This window comes from Hemiscyllium ocellatum, chromosome 8 (genome assembly GCF_020745735.1).
Source record: "Hemiscyllium ocellatum isolate sHemOce1 chromosome 8, sHemOce1.pat.X.cur, whole genome shotgun sequence".
NCBI classification, from domain to species: domain Eukaryota; kingdom Metazoa; phylum Chordata; class Chondrichthyes; order Orectolobiformes; family Hemiscylliidae; genus Hemiscyllium; species Hemiscyllium ocellatum.
This window is the reverse complement of record NC_083408.1, coordinates 112026467-112046133: the sequence shown is the minus strand read 5'-3', so window position 1 is coordinate 112046133 and position 19667 is coordinate 112026467. Positions and strand designations below refer to the sequence as shown.

The following is a 19667-nucleotide window of genomic DNA, read 5'->3' as shown; positions in this document are numbered from 1 at the left end:
AGACTCAACATTGAGTTCATCAACTTTATAGCAAGAGCACTGCCCTCTACTTTGATGACAACTCCTTCCTCCACCCCATATGTCTTATTTATATAGTTTGGCTCTTACAAAGCTGACCTATTCTTACTTTTTACACCTACCATTATAATACCTATTTTGCATTTATATCACTCTATTCTGACTATTAACACTCCTTTGTCCTTTGGTCTAAGCACCCTTATTGCCTGTTCTACTCATCTTCCAGCTTTGTCAACAGTATAACGAATATGATTTTCCAGCTGCCTTCAGTTCTGAAAAAGAGTCACATTGGATTTGTTTCTCTCTCCACAAAATTCCGCCTGACCTGCTGCATTTCTCCAGCATTTTCTGTTTTCAATTCAGTTCCCCAGCATCTTCAATACATTGTTTTTGTAATAGAACAAGCAGAATTCCAGGTTCCTTCTAACCTCAGAGCAGTTTCAAGCATCAGTGGCAATGCAGCTGATACAGGTCACCGGAATGTGGGAGATGATCACTGGCCACCCCAAGACTTCAGTTGTTCACTGCCATCAGGAAGCATTCTTGGGAGCCAAGTTCATTTCCATACTATTTAATTTTAATGGAAGACCAAATCAGTCATAGAATAAAGGTTCTAATTATTAAACAAAACACTCATATATGAATTATAAGTAGTTATTGACATTGGACTAATGGCTCCTTAATCATGGTAACCACCAGGCAATCCACCAACAGTAAATGTATTGTTTATTTTGTATTCTTTACGGTGATGGATGTTAATGCTGTGAAATGGAATGTCCATGATGTATCAAGCACTCCCAGATTGAATATAACATACTCTAAGTTAATTCTTAACCTAAATAGGCCCCAAAGGGTGGGACAAAATGGGGATGCTAAATTGGACACACTCCACTATGCCAGCTGCTACCAGTTCTCCTCTCCTTGCCTGTAGATTTTACCCATAAAAGGGCAAACATTAGCTGATCTGACAGCTCTTGAATACAACAACGCCCTTTAGTGACTAACTAAGGACCACTGACTGTCTCCTTCTACTGTTACTGTGATATATATTGCAGGGAAGGTCATTCCAAATGTCCATATCAACCAGTTAAAGCTGGCAGCCTAATGGTCATGGGACAGTTGCCCCCCCCACACCACCACCAATGCCCTTTTGGGCAGCCTAAGCATTGCAAAATGCTCTCAGAATGATACCCCAATGGTAACTCAATGCAACATAATCTCATCAAAACTTCTTTCTTCAATCTGCAGGTAACAAGCTGAAATGCAATGCTGCTTCGTATTTTGCCGATACTTTATCCGTAAGTAAAGACGACGATTTTTGATGAAATTCCAAAGTCTATTTCCAACTGAACTGAAAACTGGCTGGCATTTCTATTTTTTTTCTATTAGACAGACTAGTTGGAACAACAGTTGAGTACTTATTTCTCACTTTCCCACCTTTTCTGTTTATTTGTGCTTTCTATTTGCAATGTAGCTTCAGCAATCAAGATGACAGCCAGTTAATCTCACCCTACACTGGGGATAATCCACTCAGATATGAAGATTGGATTGATTTTTACTTTTTGGGATGGGATTTGAAAGTTTTAATGACATGACAAATACAGTCAAATGCTGCACAGGCCAAGGTGGTTGCTAAGATGTTGGGCCAGTTGTCGATATTGCTCGTAAATGATAGATAGGTAATCAGTTTACTTCGAAGGCCAGTATGATTTGTTATTCAGTTTGGAAGAAGTGAAATTAGTTACAAAGGAGGTTGTATATGATGTAGTCAGTCAAGTAACTTTTGTAGTATCTAGCTGACTTAGATTTTTTTCAGTTTTTTTGCTGTGGATAAGATGCGCCTGGTAATTTTGCACTGTGCCAGGCAGATGTCAGTTTTGACCTTGGCTTGGAATAGCTGGTAGACAACAGCTGTTCAGATTAATACATTTTCAATATTATGGTTAGAATGTTGTCAGTGTCCATACCCCTTGTTATGTACAGTGGATTTTAATGTTTAATGCAAAATGGCTGTAGCTTCTAAAATGGTGGCAACTGCAAGAAAAGTTTCTAGATTAAATTAGATGGAAAATCATATGCTCATGTATGATTAACTTGATGGAAGATTTAAAAAAAAATTCTAGCTATTTTTCTCAAATTTGCACCTACAGTCTAATTTCAGAATTTCAGAGCTGGATCTCAGTTACAATCAGTTTGGTGACAAAGGAGCAGAGTTCCTGGGACAAATGCTAGGTGAGAATTAACTTCACAGATGTCACATGATCATTTATTTGGTTCTGTTATTTTTCATAACATAGATTTCTTACTGTAGGTAAATGTATGACAAACATTTTTGTTGCTCCGATCAGCAATATACTCAACAGGAAAGCATGTATTCTATTCCAGAAATCCAGCGGGAAGGATAAAATTGGAGCTAATTTTTCACATATTTACATTTCTTTACAGAATTACACCTTGCATGTAACTTCCAACTTAACAATTTTCAGAGATATTTATTTTATAGGGCTCAAATGAATCCTCAGCTAAAACCCACCAGGTATATATAATTAATATACAGCTATTTCAGTGACAGCTTTCATTTCCCCAATCTTCTCCATGCTCAACATTGAAGACACAAGTGACCATCCCATAATAAGTCCAATAAATCAATGTTCATCTGATTCCGAGCTGGTTGGCCACACAACCAGTGAACTGCTATTGGCGTTTGTTTTTGGTAAACTGATTCCTGAACTGGATGATCTACACAGCCAATTTGTTACTGGCATTCCTTTTTTGAGGACTAATTTCTAAACTGGCTGCTCTTCACAGTCAATGTGAACTGTTGTATTTCAGTTCTCATTAGGGAACTGTTGTTTCATTGGCTGGTTGCAGCCTGTGTGTCACTCTGTTTTTGTAAAAAAAAATCAATCTTTGTGCAAAAGCTTAGACAGTTAGGAGACTTATTTGAGTAGGATAAACATTATAGCCTAGTACTCACTGAAATTTAGAAGAATGAAAAGTGGAAGCATTTGTTACAACCAGGTGAGATGTAATTCAGCTCCTCTCTTATTAACCTTTAGTGAGAATAAATAGTTTATTTTGTTTTTAGCATTCAGCTATCACATTTCAATTAAAAATGCAGTTACCAAAATGAAACAGTTTTCTTCAGTGAAAGAAAGATAAATGTATCAACTCTAATCTTCACAAAAACATATCAAACACAGGAAATACATTTTTAAAAAATGAGAGTATGATTGGCACAAACAGGAAGATACAGGCATACAATTTAAATACTCTCAGAATTCTTGAGGTGTTAGATTTTTAAACTGAGATACAGTTGCTTAAGTGCTGACTCGTATCCTCTGCTATAGTGACGTTTGTAGATATCTTTGAGTTCTTGGTGAGGGCCTGCTTCCCCAATTTGTTTTTTCACCAGGGACTGTCTTCTGTTACATTAAGAAGGGATGAGGGATAAAGAGAGAGAGAACTTTCAGGTTGCTATTATAGGCCTATCATTCCTTCACTCTGCTTGGCTGCACAGAAGTATCGTCTGTTTGTGTAGTGATTGTAACAAGGTCAGCCAGGTGGACCTCATAGAATTTGAGTTCTGTGAGTGGGGTTGTTGGTATGGTCTAATCAGGGAGCCCTGGCTGGCAGATATAAATGGGCTGTCTGTCTGTAGGAGTGTGTGTGTGTCTGTTGGCATGTATGTGTGTGTGTGTGGGAGTGTGCATGTGTCTGTACATAGAACATAGAACAATACAGCACAGAACAGGCCCTTCAGCCCACGATGTTGTGACGAACATTTGTCCTAGCTTAAGCACTTATCCATGTACCTATCCAATTGCCGCTTAAAGGTCACCAATGATTCACACTCTGCCACTCCCACAAGCAGCGCATTCCATGCCCCCACCACTCTCTGGGTAAAGAACCTACCCTGACATCCCCCCTATACCTTGCACCCTTCACCTTAAATTTATGTCCCCTTGTAACACTCTGTTGTACCCGGAGAAAAAGTCTCTGACTGTCTACTCTATCTATTCCCCTGATCATCTTATAAACCTCTATCAAGTCACCCCTCATCCTTCGCCGTTCCAATGAGAAAAGGCCTAGCACTCTCAACCTTTCCTCATATGATCTATTCTCCATTCCAGGCAACATCCTGGTAAATCTCCTCTGCACCCTCTCCAAAGCTTCCACATCTTTCCTAAAGTGAGGTGACCAGAACTGCACACAATACTCCAAATGTGGCCTTACCAAGGTCCTGTACAGCTGCAATGTCACCTCACGACTCTTGAATTCAATCCCTCTGCTAATGAACGCTAATACACCATAGGCCTTCTTACAAGCTCTATCCACCTGAGTGGCAACTTTCAAAGAGCTATGAACATAGACCCCAAGATCCCTCTGCTCCTCCACCTTACTAAGAACCCTATGTATGTGCATCTGTGTGTGTCTTTGTGTGTGCGTAGTGCAGTGGGGTTACCCTTAGTATGAAATGAACCCAAAGTCTCAGTTAAGGCCATTCCCATGGGTACTGAACTTGGATACAAACATTCTCTCATACGCTCACACACGCCCTCTCACAGACTTATATCCCATTACACACACACACACACACACACACACACACACTCTCTCTCTCTCTCTCTCTCTCTCTCTCTCTCTCACAGACACTCATAACGGCCTCCTCACCCAACACATACACACCCATGTGAACATATATATGTTTGTGGGGTGAATTTGTACTTGCAGAATTACATTGTATTTTGCTCAAAATTCACTGCATGAATCCATGTAAGATTCTGTAAATCTGTTTTTTAGATTAGAATCAGTCTGACCATTGTGGCATAGACAGTCTCACACAGGGCACCTTACACCTTCAATGCGTTATCTGGCCTGACATGACACTAATTGTGAAAATTCAGTTGAGAATGTAACTTTTAGAAAGTTCTGCGATTTACATGTGAAAGAACTGAAAGCAATGTGTTCATTCTAAAAGATGATAGACTTAACAAACAATCCAGGTCTTTTTCAATATAAAATTTCATATACATCACACTGTAAACTTTCGCAATAAGTTCTGTGTCTTATGATCTTATACTCCACAACCACCTGATGAAGCAGCAGCGCTCCGAAAGCTAATGTTTCCAACTAAACCTTTGGGACTATAACCTGGTGTTGTGTGATTTTTAAACTTTGTACACCCCAGGCCAACACTGCCATCTCCAAATCATTTTGCTAGTATGGAACTGTTCTCAACTGAAACCTGAATGTGGCCCTGGTCTGTCTTTCTGCATGTCATAAAATTTGAACTTTGTAAACATTTCATTAATTAACTCCCGAGATTGTTTATATAGTCACTTGATTAAAATCATTTCTTGTAAATTCATGGTTCAAAAATGACTTTCTGACCTCTTGGGACATCAAAGTTACTTCTACAGAACTAAAACCAATAACCCAATTACCTTCACTTTAAAATCCAAATTCCCAAATGATAATATATATCAGACATTGCATTTTGGCAGGAAAAATAGAGGAGCATAATATTATTTAAATGACAAAAGTCTGCAGAAAGATATAAAACATGAATTACAAAAAGCTGGCATCCAAGTTCAGTGGGTAATAGGGGAGACAAATGGAATATTGCCATTTATTTCAAAGGAGATAAATTCAGGCAGGTTTTGCTAAAACTATGCAAGGGACTGGTCAGATCCCAAATGAACACTATGAATAGTTTTGGGCCCCTTATCTAAGGAAAGATATACTGGCATTACAGGCAATCCAAAGACATTTCATTAGGTTGATACTAGGTAGGGAAGGGCTGCCTAATAAGGGAAGGTTGAATAGATTAGGGCCTGTATTCATTGGAATATAAAAGAATGAGAGGTGACCCTATTTAAAATACAAGATTCTTAGGACTTGACAGGGTAGATGCAGAGAAGTTGTTTCCCCTTATGGAAGAGTCTAGGACCAGACAGCATAATCTCAGAATAAAGATAAGAATAAGAGATGAGGAGGAATTTCTTCTCTGAGTAGGTAGTGAATCTCTGCATTTACCACAGAGATCTGGATCATTATGTATATTCAAGGCTGAGGTTGATTTTTAATTAATAAGAGAATCAAGAGTTATGGGGAAAAGGCAAGAAAGTGAAGTTGAAGATGATCAGATCTGCCATGATCTCACTGAATTGTAGAGTAGGCTTGGATATATGGTCTTCATCTGATCTACGTCTTATGGTCTTAGGAACGGCTGTTGTTGTTCTAAAGTTTTACTGTGTTTAAAATGGGAATTCTAAGATTCATAACATCAGCACTAATCATTGTTGGTTGATCCATGATGCTGGTGGAGAAAGTAGATGAAATTTGAGTCGGTAGCTTAGGAGTGAAGAAGTATAGTGCATTATTAAAATACTTTTGTGTGTGCTGCTTCATGCAGATTTCTGATACGCGAGATGACACTCTGCCACTTTTTATACCACTGTGAATATTGGTCTCTGCTACTCTATCTATGTTAAAAAATCTTCTAATTTTGTTACTATGGTTACAATTTAAATAGACTGTTCCATTTGCTGAAATTTCTTTTTTTCCCTTTGCTGAAAGCAACCAATGAAAGTTTGGAAATACTAAATCTGCAATGGAACCAGATTCAAACAGAGGGCGCAGTGGCTTTGAGTGCAGGACTACGGGTGAGAGGATACACTAAGATCAGTGTTTATTTTTCTTCCTTCTTTTTTCTTCTCCTAAGCATAGTTCCTTGTTGTGAGGTATCGTTCCACTGTCCCAGACAAACCTCCATCTACCGACTGTTCACCTAGGCGATGGAATGAATCTCACTGGCTGTGCAACAAATCCACAAATTGGAAGATATGATGGTTTCACATCTCACCTAATATTGTGCTCTGTTGACCTTAAGGGACAATAAAATCAAGCACAGTGGCAAATCTAGCCTCATATCTGCGAGGTAGCAAAACTAGCCTTGTACTCAAAGCCATCAGGTCTGGATGTGCAGTCCGCAAGACAAGTGGAAGCAGGGACAGTAATAACTTTCCAAAGGAAATTGGTACATACTTAAAAAGGAATCTTATCAGATCGAGTGGATCGGTTGGAGAGAAAGATAGAAGCGATGAGGAATTTGTAACAGCAACAGTATGTGATGGATGGCAGTTATAGGAAGGGGGGAAAGTCTCAGAAACAGTCACATAGATGGGTTAACTCCAGGAAGGGTAAGAGAGGTAGGCACCTAGGGCAGGAGTCTTTTGTGGATATACCCATTTCAAATAGGTATGCTGTTTTGGAAAATGTAGGGGGTGATGGATTCTCAGGGGAACATAGCACGAACAGCCAAGTTTCTGGTATTGAGACTGGCTCTAATGCAATGAGGGGTACGTCGGCTTCCAAGAGATCAATTGTATTAGGGGATTCTGTAGTCTGAGGTACAGACAGATGTTTCTGTGGCCAGAAAAAGCAAAATGGTGTGTTGTTTCCCTGGTGCCAGGATCAAGGATGTCTCAGAGAAGGTGCAGAACGTTCTCACAGGGGAGAGGGGCCAGCAAGAGGTCATTGTCCACATTGGAACCAACGATATAGAAAGGGAAAAGGTTGAGATTCTGAAGGGAGATTGTAGAGAGTTCGGCATAAATTTAAAAAGGAGGTCCTCAAGGGTAGTATTATCTGGATTACTCCCAGTGCTACAAGCTAGTGAGGGCAGGAATAGGAGGATGAATGCATGGCTGAGGAGCTGGTGTATGGGAGAAGGATTCACATTTTTGGATCATTGGAATCTCTTTTGGGGTAAAAGTGATCTGTATATAAAGGACGGATTACACCTAAATTGAAGGGGACTAATATATTGGCAGGGAAATTTGATAGAACTGCTTGGGAGGATTTAAACAAGTAAGGTTGGGGGGTGGGGAGGTGAGATTAGTAGGGAGGTGTGTGGTGGTGGTGAGACCCAGGGAGATAGTGAGGAAAGAGATCAATCTGAGATTGGTACAATTGAGAACTGACGTGAGTCAAACAGTCAGGGCAGGCAGGGACAGGGTCGGACTAATAAATTAAACTGCATTTATTTCAATGCAAAGGGCCGAACAGGGAAGGCAGATGAACTCAGGGCATGGTTAGGAACATGGAACTGTGATATCATAGCAACTACAGAAACATGGCTCAGGGATGGACAGGATTGGCAGCTTAATGTTCTAGGATACAAATGCTATAGGAAGAATAGAAGGGGAGGCAAGAGAGGAGGGAGAGTGGCATTTTTGATAGGGGATAGCATTACAACTGTGCTGAAGGAGGATATTCCCAGAAATACATCCAGGGAAGTCTTTTGGGTGGAACTGAGAAATAAGAAAGTCATGATCACCTTATTTGGATTGTCTTATAGACCCCCTAATAGTCAGAGGAAAATTGAGAAACAAACTTGTTCGGAGATCTCAGCCATCTGTAACAATAGCAAATGTGTTGCTGGTCAAAGCACAGCAGGCCAGGCAGCATCTCAGGAATAGAGAATTCGACGTTTCGAGCATAAGCCCTTCATCAGGAATAAGCTTATTCCTGATGAAGGGCTTATGCTCGAAACGTCGAATTCTCTATTCCTGAGATGCTGCCTGGCCTGCTGTGCTTTGACCAGCAACACATTTGCAGCTGTGATCTCCAGCATCTGCAGACCTCATTTTTTACATCTGTAACAATAATAGAGTAGTTATGGTATGGGATTTTAACTTTCCAAACATCGACTGGGACTGCCATAGTGTTAACGGTTTAGATGGAGAGGCATTTCTTAAGTGCATACAAGACACTTTTCTGATTCAGTATGTGGATGTACCTACCAGAGAAGACGCAAAACTTGACCTACTCTTGGGAAATAATGCAGGGCAGATGACTGAGGTGTCATTGGGGAGCACTTTGGGGCCAGCGACCATAATTCTATTCATTTTAAAATAATGATTGAAAAGATAGACCAGATCTAAAAGGTGAAGTTCTAAATTGGAGAAAGGCCAATTTTGACGGTATTAGGCAAGAACTTTCAAAAGCTGATTGGAGGCAGATGTTCGCAGGTAAAGGGACGGCTGGAAAATGGGAAGCCTTCAGAAATTAGATAACAAGAATCTAGAGAAAGTATATTCCTGTCAGGGTGAAAGGGAAGGCTGATAGGTATAGGGAATGCTGGATGACTAAAGAAATTGAGGGTTTGGTTAAGAAAAAGAAGAAAGCATAGGTTAGGTATAGACAGGATAGATCGAGTGTATCCTTAGAAGAGGATAAAGAAAATAGGAGTACACTTAAGAGGGAAATCAGGAGGGTAAAAAGGGGACATGAGATAGCTTTGGCAAATAGAATTAAGGGGAATCCAAAGGGTTTTTACAAATATACTAACGACAACAGGGTAACTAGGGAGAGAATAGGGCTTATGCCCGAAACGTCGATTCTCCTTCTCCTTTGATGCTGCCTGACCTGCTGCACTTTTCCAGCAACACATTTTTAAGCTCTGATCCCCAGCATCTGTAGTCCTCACTTTCTCCTAGAGAATAATGCCTCTCAAAGATCAGCAAGGCGGTTTTTGTATAGTAAAAAATGAGGTCTGCAGATGCTGGAGATCACAGCTGCAAATGTGTTGCTGGTCAAAGCACAGCAGGTTAGGCAGCATCTCAGGAATAGAGAATTCAACGTTTCGAGCATAAGCCCTTCATCAGGAATAAGAGAGAGAGAGCCAAGCAGGCTGAGATAAAAGGTAGGGAGGAGGGACTAGGGGGAGGGGCGATGGAGGTGGGATAGGTGGAAGGAGGTCAAGGTGAGGGTGATAGGCCGGAGTGGGGTGGGGGCGGAGAGGTCAGGAAGAGGATTGCAGGTTAGGAGGGCGGTGCTGAGTTGAGGGAACCGACTGAGACAAGGTGGGGGGAGGGGAAATGAGGAAGCTGGAGAAATCTGAATTCATACCTTGTGGTTGGAGGGTTCCCAGGCGGAAGATGAGGCGCTCCTCCTCCAGCCGTCGTGTAGTTGTGTTCTGCCGGTGGAGGAGTCCGAGGACCTGCATGTCCTCGGTGGAGTGGGAGGGGGAGTTAAAGTGTTGAGCCACGGGGTGATTGGGTTGGTTGGTTCGGGCGGCCCAGAGGTGTTCTCTGAAGCGTTCCGCAAGTAAGCGGCCTGTCTCACCAATATAGAGGAGGCCACATCGGGTGCAGCGGATGCAATAGATGATGTGTGTGGAGGTACAGGTGAACTTGTGGCGGATATGGAAGGATCCCTTGGGGCCTTGGAGGGAAGTGAGTGTGGAGGTGTGGGCGCAAGTTTTACATTTCCTGCGGTTGCAGGGGAAGGTGCCGGGGGTGGAGGTTGGGTTGGTGGGGGGTGTGGATCTGACAAGGGAGTCACGAAGGGAGTGGTCCTTGCGGAACGCTGATAGGGGAGGGGAGGGAAATATATCCTTGGTGGTGGGGTCCGTTTGGAGGTGGCGGAAATGGCGGCGGATAATACGTTGTATGCGCAGGTTGGTGGGGTGGTAGGTGAGAACCAGTGGGGTTCTGTCTTGGTGGCGGTTGGAGGAGCGGGGCTCAAGGGCGGAGGAGCGGGAAGTGGAGGAGATGCGGTGGAGGGCATCGTCGATCACGTCTGGGGGGAATCTGCGGTCCTTGAAGAAGGAGGCCATCTGGGTTGTGCGGTGTTGGAATTGGTCCTCCTGGGAGCAGATGCGGCGGAGACGAAGGAATTGGGAATATGGGATGGCGTTTTTACAGGGGGCAGGGTGGGAGGAGGTGTAGTCCAGGTAGCTGTGGGAGTCAGTCGGTTTATAATAGATGTCTGTGTTGAGTCGGTCGCCCGAGATAGAAATGGAAAGGTCTAGGAAGGGGAGGGAGGAGTCTGAGACAGTCCAGGTGAATTTCAGGTCGGGATGGAAGGTGTTAGTAAAGTTGATGAACTGTTCAACCTCCTCGTGGGAGCACGAGGCAGCGCCGATACAGTCATCGATGTAGCGGAGGAAAAGGTGGGGGGTGGTGCCAGTGTAGTTGCGGAAGATGGACTGTTCCACGTATCCTACGAAGAGGCAGGCATAGCTGGGGCCCATGCGGGTGCCCATGGCAACTCCTTTAGTTTGGCACGTATCCACAGAAAATGGGGGAGATACTAAATGAATATTTTGCATCAGTATTTACTGTGAAAAAGGATATGGAAGATACAGACTGTAGGGAAATAGATGGTGACATCTTGCAAAATGTCCAGATTACAGAGGAGGAAGTGCTGGATGTCTTGAAACGGTTAAAGGTGGATAAATCCCCAGGACCTGATCAGGTGTACCCGAGAACTCTGTGGGAAGCTAGAGAAGGGATTGCTGGGCCTCTTGCTGAGATATTTGTATCATCGATAGTCACAAGTGATGTACTGGAAGACTGGAGGTTGGCAAACATGGTGCCATTGTTTAAGAAGAGCGGCAAAGGCAAACCAGGAACTACAGACCGGTGAGCCAGACCTCAGTGGTGGGCAAGTTGTTGGAGGGAATTCTGAGGGACAGGATGTAAATGTATTTGGAAAGGCAAGGAGTGATTCAGGGTAGTCAACATGGCTTTGTGCGTGAGAAATCATGTCTCACAAACTTGATTGAGTTTTTGAAGATGTAACAAAGAAGATTGATGAGGGCCGAGCAGTTGATGTGATCTATATGGACTTCAGTAAGGCGTTCGACAAGCTTCCCCATGGGAGACTGATTAGCAAGGTTAGATCTCATGGAATACAGGGAGAACTAGCCATTTGGATACAGAACTGGCTCCAAGGTAGAAGACAGAGGGTGGTGGTGGAGTGTTTTTCTTCAGACTGGAGGCCTGTGACCAGTGGAGTGCCACAAGGATCGGTGCTGGGTCCTCTACTTTTTGTCATTTACATAAATGATTTGGATGCGAGCATAAGAGGCACAGTTAGTAAGTTTGAAGATGACACCAAAATTGAAGATATAATGGACAGCGAAGAGGGTTACCTCAGATTACAACAGGATCTGGACCAGATGGGCCAATGGGCTGAGAAGTGGCAGATGGAGTTTAATTCAAATAAATGCGGGGTACTGCATTTTGGGAAAGCAAATCTTAGCAAGACTTATACACTTAATGGTAAGGTCCGAGGGAGTGTTGCTGAACAAAGAGACCTTGGAGTGCAGATTCATAGCTCCTTGAAAGTGGAGTTGCAGTTGAATAGGATAGTGAAGAAGGTGTTTGGTATGCTTTCCTTTATTGGTCAGAGTATTGAGTATAGGAGTTGGAAGGTCATGTTGCGGCTGTACAGGAAATTGGTTAGGCCAGTGTTGGAATATTGCGTGCAATTCTGGTCTCCTTCCTATCGGAAAGATGTTGTGAAACTTGAAAGGGTTCAGAAAAGATTTACAAGGATGTTGCCAGGGTTGGAGGATTTGAGCTATGGGGAGAGGCTGAACAGGCTGTGGCTGTTTGCCCTGGAGCGTCGGAGGCTAAGAGGTGACCTTATAGAGGTTTACAAAATTATGAGGGGCATGGATAGGATAAATAAACAAAGTCTTTTCCCTGGGGTCGGGAGTCCAGAACTAGAGGGCATAGGGTTAGGGTGAGAGGGGAAATATATAAGAGACCTAAGAAAAACATTTTCACGCAGATGGTGATACGTGTATGGAATGAGCTGCCAGAGGATGTGTTGGAGGCTGGTACAATTGCAATATTTAAGAGACATTTGGACGGGTATATGAATAGGAAGGGTTTGGAGGAGTATGGGCCGGGTGCTGACAGGGGCGACTAGATTGGGTTGGGATATCTGGTCAGCATGGAGCGAAGGGTCTGTTTCCATGTTGTACATCTCTGTGACTCTATAACAGATTTGGAGGAATATGGGGAAAGAGTGAGATTATGGCAAAATGGCATCTTTCTGTACTGTAAGAACACATACATGTGGAAGTGAAAATAAAACTACATGGCCTGTAATTCTTTAAATCTTATATGTCCTGCAAGACATGCCCGATTCCAGAATCCTCCTTTGTCTTCTCTTATTTAACAGAAATGGAAAATTCAGAGTCTCCCAATTCTGGCTATAATCCTGATCTGTTGAGAAATGATTGGTGGCCAGAGAGACAAGGAAAAACAAATCTGCTGCTGGTCATAACTCAAGGTGGTCTTTGACTCTATTTGCATTTGAGTGCTGGATCAGCATAGTCATTTGTGCTGAATGTTCATTTTCACAGGCCACCTCAATATGGTTTGTCTTGTCTATGGAATTATAATATGTTTTCTATCTTCAGATGAATATCACCCTGAAGAGCCTCAATTTGTCCTATAATGGCTTTGGAAATGAAGGAGCACTTGCCATGGGAGAAACATTGAAATTCAATAGCACCTTGCTTGACCTAAACCTTGGCTCCAACCATATTAACAATGAGGGTGTCAACATGCTGTGTAAAGGACTGGACGTCAATGAAAATATTAAGATCTTGTGTGTACGTTTCGCTTTGAGTAAGGTGGCTGAAAGTTGGTAAGGTCAAATACGACATAACAACAACTTGCATTTATATAGAATGTTTAACACTGTAAAGCATCCCATGGGACTCCACAATAACTTATCAGATTTGACATCAAGATATGTAAGATGACAGAAGTTAATCAAAGGATTTATTTTTGAAGAGCATCTGGAGGGAGAATAGTGAGCAAAATGAGTTTTGGGAGGGAATTCTAGGCTTTAGGGTGATAGTGATTGTAACAAGGTCAGCCAGGTGGACCTCAAAAAAATGAGTTTCCTAACTGGGGCTGTTAACCTGGTTAAACATATCAAGGAGCCTGGCTGATAGATATAAACAGGGGTGTCAGAGGTTCTGTTCACTCTGAGAGAGTGAACCCTGGCTCTGAGGGAACTGGGTCAATACCAAGGAATTTCAATATATAAACAAGGGGCGACTTAGTTATGGGATAGAGACCTCCGTGGATTTACTTCAGTGACAATGAGAGCAAAGCAGGCTCCTGAAGAAATTCGCTCTCAACAGTCATCTAGGAGTTGGTGTAAGCATTTCTGGCATCATGCACCACTATTTGGGAAGCTTGGCACATACAATTCTGCCGCAGAAGATTGGGCCCAGTATGTGAAAATAATGTGTTACTTTTTCTGGGGAAATGACGCTGGGCAGATGAAAAACAATGAGTAACGCGCCTGACAGCTTGAAGCCGCAGCTTTTTCAGTTATTAGGAGCCCAACTTTCCCTGAGACTCCACAAACTGAACCTTTCAAGAGTTGATGGACTTAGTTAAGGAATATTGCAACTTCAAGCCTCCTCTAATTCTGGATCATTATCATTTTTATTCTGCAATTCAAGAAGCAAAGGAATCCTTATCAGGATTTTTCATTCGGATCAGACGACTGGCAGAGGCATGTGACTTTGGTTTAACCCTTAATAAGATGCTATGAGACCATTTGGTATGCAGGATGAATGAAGTATTCACTCAAAAGCACCTCATATCTGAAGCCCAACTGGACTTCAAACAGGCACTACAACTGGCTTTATCACTGGAAAATGCAGCATATGAATTGCAGAGTATTCCAATGGAAATAAACAGAGCTTGAATAACACCAAGGCAACTACATAGCCTCACTCAGGACATATCCTGAATAGATAGACTCTCGGTCAGCCCACAGCAAAATCCAACAACAAAGCCAAGTTTTTGCTAAATGACTGAAACTTTCTTCAGGATCTGGGCAGGCAGATCATTGTAGTTGCTGCTGGTGTGCAGACTTGAAATTGTAAAAGAGTCCCACTGGAGCTCGATGGAGTAAGAGAACTCATAGGCTGTTATCCAGGAGCGTGCATACCCTGGGAAGTCCACTGGCATCTGGTCTGGAATAGTTAAATGGTTAACCAACATCCAAATCAGAGTCAATTAAAATGAACATCTGATTAAACGGTCACCCGGCTCTAACGAAGATCGATACTGGTGCAGCCATTTCAGTAATTGCAGTACCAGTCTTAAACAACATTCGCTCTGGACTCCAACCCTTACATTTGCACGAGACCTAGGTTCGACTGAAAACATATACTGGGGAACCTTTCTAGATTAAGGGTACAACTTTGGTTCTGATCTCTTGTGAAAAGCAGCTGATTCAGTTATCACTGATTGTAGGAAAAGACTTGGGCCCAAGATTAATGGTGTAAAAACAATGACTGCAGATGCTGGAAACCAGATTCTGGATCAGTGGTGCTGGAAGAGCACAGCAGTTCAGGCAGCATCCAACGAGCAGTGAAATCGACGTTTCGGGCAAAAGCCCTTCATCAGGAATAAAGGCAGTGAGCCTGAAGCGTGGAGAGATAAGCTAGAGGAGGGTGGGGGTGGGGAGAGAGTAGCATAAAGTACAATGGGTGAGTGGGGGAGGGGATGAAGGTGATAGGTCAGGGAGGAAAGGGTGGAGTGGATAGGTGGAAAAAGAGCTAGGCAGGTCGGACAAGTCCGGACAAGTCATGGGGAAGTTTGGAACTCGGGTGAGGTGGGGGAAGGGGAAATGAGGGAACTGTTGAAGTCCACATTGATGCCCTGGGGTTGAAGTGTTCCGACGCGGAAGATGAGGCGTTCTTCTTCCAGGCGTCTGGTGGTGAGAGAGTGGCGGTGAAGGAGGCCCAGGACCTCCATGTCCTTGGCAGAGTGGGAGGGGGAGTTGAAATGTTGGGCCACGGGACGGTTGATTGGTGCGGGTGTCTCGGAGATGTTCCCTAAAGCGCTCTGCAGAACCTCATCACCTCAGGAGATCTCCCACCCACAGCTTCCAACCTCTTAGTCCGGGAACCCCGCACTGCCCAGTTCTACCTCCTTCCCAAGATCTACAAGCCTGACCACCCTGGCCGACCCATTGTCTCAGCATGCTCCTGCCCCACTGAACTCATTTCTATCTACCTCGACACTGTCCTATTCCCCCCTAGTCCAGGAACTCCCCACATACGTTCGAGACACCACCCACGCCCTCCACCTCCTCCAAGACTTCCATTTCCCTGGCCCCCAACGCTTCATCTTCACCATGGATATCCAATCCCTCTACATCTCCATCCGCCATGACCAGGGCCTCCAAGCCCTCCTTTTTTTCCTCTCCAGACGTCCCCAACAGTACCCTTCCACCGACACTCTCATTCGTTTGGCCGAACTGGTCCTCACCTTTAACAATTTCTCCTTTGAATCCTCCCACTTCCTCCAGACCAAAGGGGTAGCCATGGGCACATGTATGGGCCCCAGCTATGCCTGTCTCTTTGTTGGCTACGTAGAACAGTTGATCTTCCATAATTACACCAGCACCACTCCCCACCTCTTCCTCCTCTACATTGATGACTGCATTGGCGCCACCTCGTGCTCCTGCGAGGAGGTTGAGCAATTCATCAACTTCACCAACACATTCCACCCTGACCTTAAATTTACCTGGACCATCTCTGACACCTCTTTCCCCTTCCTGGACCTCTCCATCTCTATTAATGACGACCGACTTGACACTGACATATTTTACAAACCCACCGACTCCCACAGCTACCTGGATTACACCTCTTCCCACCCTACCTCTTGTAAAAATGCCTTCCTGTATTCCCATTTCTTTCGCCTCTGCCGTATCTGCTCCCAGGAGGACCAGTTCCACCATTGAACATACCAGATGGCCTCCTTCTTTAGAGACTGCAATTTCCCTTCCCACGTGGTTAAAGATGCCCTCCAACGCATCTTGTCCACATCCTACACCTCCGCCCTCAGACCCCACCCCTCCAACCGTAACAAGGACAGAACGCCCCTGGTGCTCATCTTCCACCCTACAAACCTTCGCATAAACCAAATCATCCGCCGACATTTCCGCCACCTCCAAAAAGACCCCACCACCAGGGATATATTTCCCTCCCCACCCCTTTCCGCCTTCAACAAAAACCGTTCCCTCCATGACTACCTGGTCAGGTCCACGCCCCCCTACAACCCACCCACCCATCCTGTCACTTTCCCCTGCCACCGCAGGAACTGTAAAACCTGTGCCCACACCTCCTCCCTCACCTCTATCCAAGGCCCTAAAGGGGCCTTCCACATCCAGCAAAGTTTTACCCGCACATCCACTAATATCATTTATTGTATCCGTTGCTCCCAATGCGGTCTCCTCTACATTGGGGAGACTGGAAGCCTCCTAGCAGAGCGCTTTAGGGAACATCTGCGAGACACCCGCACCAATCAACCACACCGTCCTGTGGCCCAACATTTCAACTCCCCCTCCCACTCTGTCGAGGACATGGAGGTCCTGGGCCTCCTTCACCGCTGCTCCCTCACCATCGGACGCCTGGAGGAAGAATGCCTCATCTTCCACCTCGGAACACTTCAACCCCAGGTCATCAATGTGGACTTCAACAGCTTCCTCATTTCCCCTTCCCCCACCTCACCCGAGTTCCAAACTTCCAGCTCAGCACTGTCCCCATGACTTGTCCGGACTTGTCCTACCTGCCTAGCTCCTTTTCCACCTTTCCACTCCACCCTCTCTTCCCTGACCTATCACCTTCATCCCCTCCCCCACTCAGCTATTATACTCTGTGCTACTCTCTCCCCACCCCCACCCTCCTCTAGCTTATCTTTCCACGCTTCAGACTCACTGCCTTTATTCCTGATGAAGGGCTTTTGCCCGAAACGTCAATTTCGCTGCTCGTTGGATGCTGCCTGAACTGCTGTGCTCTTCCAGCACCACTGAGCCAGAACCAAGATTAATGGTGCAAAATTAGTGGAGAAAGATTCATATAGATTGGTTATACATTTTTTGATTAGAAAATGGCTGCCTGAAGTCCTAAGTCAATACCCAGATGTTTTTTCAGGAAGATCTAGGGGCAGTCAAAGGAGCCAAGGCCACCTTGCGTGTGGATCAGGAAGCAATTCTATGAATCTGCAAGCCCACTTGGGGCCACTTGCCTTACAGGCAAAAGTAAAGGCAGAGATTAGAAAGCAGGAAAGGGAAGGAATCATCAGATCAGTCCAACTTGCAGAATGGACAGTACATGTTGCACTGATTGGGAAGCCCAATGGGTCAGTTCGCCTTTGTGGGATTTTAAACAAATGATAAACTGTTTTTTGCAGCTGGATAAATACCCAATCCCTTGTGGTTAGATGAGGATTCTCATAGGTATGTTACAATTAATATCGATGAGGAATTGTACCAATATACAAGACTGCCACTTGGGAATATCGTTAGCCTGCGCAGTTTTTCAATGGATAATGGAAAGCACTTCACAAGGTCGACCTTAGGTGGCCTTTTATCCATATGATGTGTTAATAACAGGGAAGACCAATAAAGAGCACTTAGAGAACTTGAACACAGTCCTTATACATTTCTCCCAAGCAAGCAACCCCTTAGAAAGAAAATGTGTGTGTTACAGGCACCCCAAATGACTTCATTGGGCTACAGAGTTCACAAGATCAGGATACACCCATTGGAAGATAAAGTGAAGGCAATCAAAGGTGTCCCGGCTCCCATGTCTGTACCGGAACTTCAGACCTTTCTTTGGCTGATGCATTATTACAGAAAGTTCATTCATAACTTGGCATCAACTCCTAAAAAGGGGTCAGCCTTGGAAATGGTTGCACAGCTCAACCATAGTTTTCAGGGAAGTGAAGAAACAGCTATCATCCTCTAATGATGTTGGAAAAATATGATCTCAAGCAAGATCTGGTGTTAACATGCAGTGTCTCCCCTTACGACACTGGGGTTGTATTAGCTCGTAGGTGGCCCAATGGAGAGGAATGCCTGACAGCATAAGCATTCAGGACGTTGGCTGTCAGGAAGGGTGAATATGCCCAGATATGGAAAGAAGTCATCATTAGTGTCAGGAAATTCAGTCAATACCTTCATGGATGTAAATTTGTAATAGTGATGGACTACAATCCCTTGCTAGGTCTACTAAAAGAGGATAAGGCAATGCTGAATTCAATAGTGCACTCTAATACTAAGTGTGTATGATTACAAGTTGGAAGACCTTTTGGGAGGCCAAGTAGAAAATGTGGATGCATTGAGCTGCCTCTGGCTAACAAATACATCACCAGTTGTAACTTCACTGGAAGAGTCTGTATTGGTTTTAAATTTTCTGGACATACTTCAAGGCAAGCTGACAATATTAGACTTTGGAGGCAGAAATATCTGGTCATGGCAAAATTGAAACAGCTGGTGGTGATGCAGAAAACCAAAGGAACATCACAACTAGAACTGAAACCTTTTGGAACCAGAGAGACTAGATCACAGTAGAGGATGGCATATCACTATGCACAGCTAGGGTGATTCTCCTGGGAAAAGTTCACTGCCAGGGACTGGCTAGAATCTAAGGATCATCTAGGGGTTTCCAAAATGAAGATGTTGGCAAGATGTTCTACTTAGTGGCCAGGAATGGATGCAGACATAGCTGCATTGTTGGGGCAGTGCCCAGAAGGACAAATGTTACTGCCAGAAGCTCCTCCACATTCACAGGAATGGCTAGGTAAACCCTGGACTTGGTTGCATGTTGACAATGCAGGTCTTTTCATGAGCTCAATCTTCTTCATCGTTGTGGACACTCATTCAAAAGTGGCTGAAGGTGCATTGAGTTCACTTGTCAAACACGGCGGCAACAATAGAAAACTATGTGTATCTTTTGCAATACATAGACTCCTGGAAGTGTTTGTCACAGACAACAGACCGTTGCTTACCAGCAGGGAATT

General features: G+C 44.0%; 1 protein-coding gene across 1 annotated transcript in view; it reads left to right on the top strand.

Moving 5' to 3' along the window:
* LOC132818227 (leucine-rich repeat-containing protein 74A) overlaps positions 1 to 19667 on the top strand; it is an 87405-nt gene that overhangs the window by 27695 nt on the left and 40043 nt on the right. Inside the window, exons 5-8 of the mRNA XM_060829007.1 lie at positions 1267 to 1316; positions 2169 to 2250; positions 6601 to 6686; positions 13247 to 13441. Of these exons, the coding sequence (XP_060684990.1) occupies positions 1267 to 1316; positions 2169 to 2250; positions 6601 to 6686; positions 13247 to 13441 (413 nt within the window). The remainder of the gene's footprint in view (positions 1 to 1266; positions 1317 to 2168; positions 2251 to 6600; positions 6687 to 13246; positions 13442 to 19667) is intronic.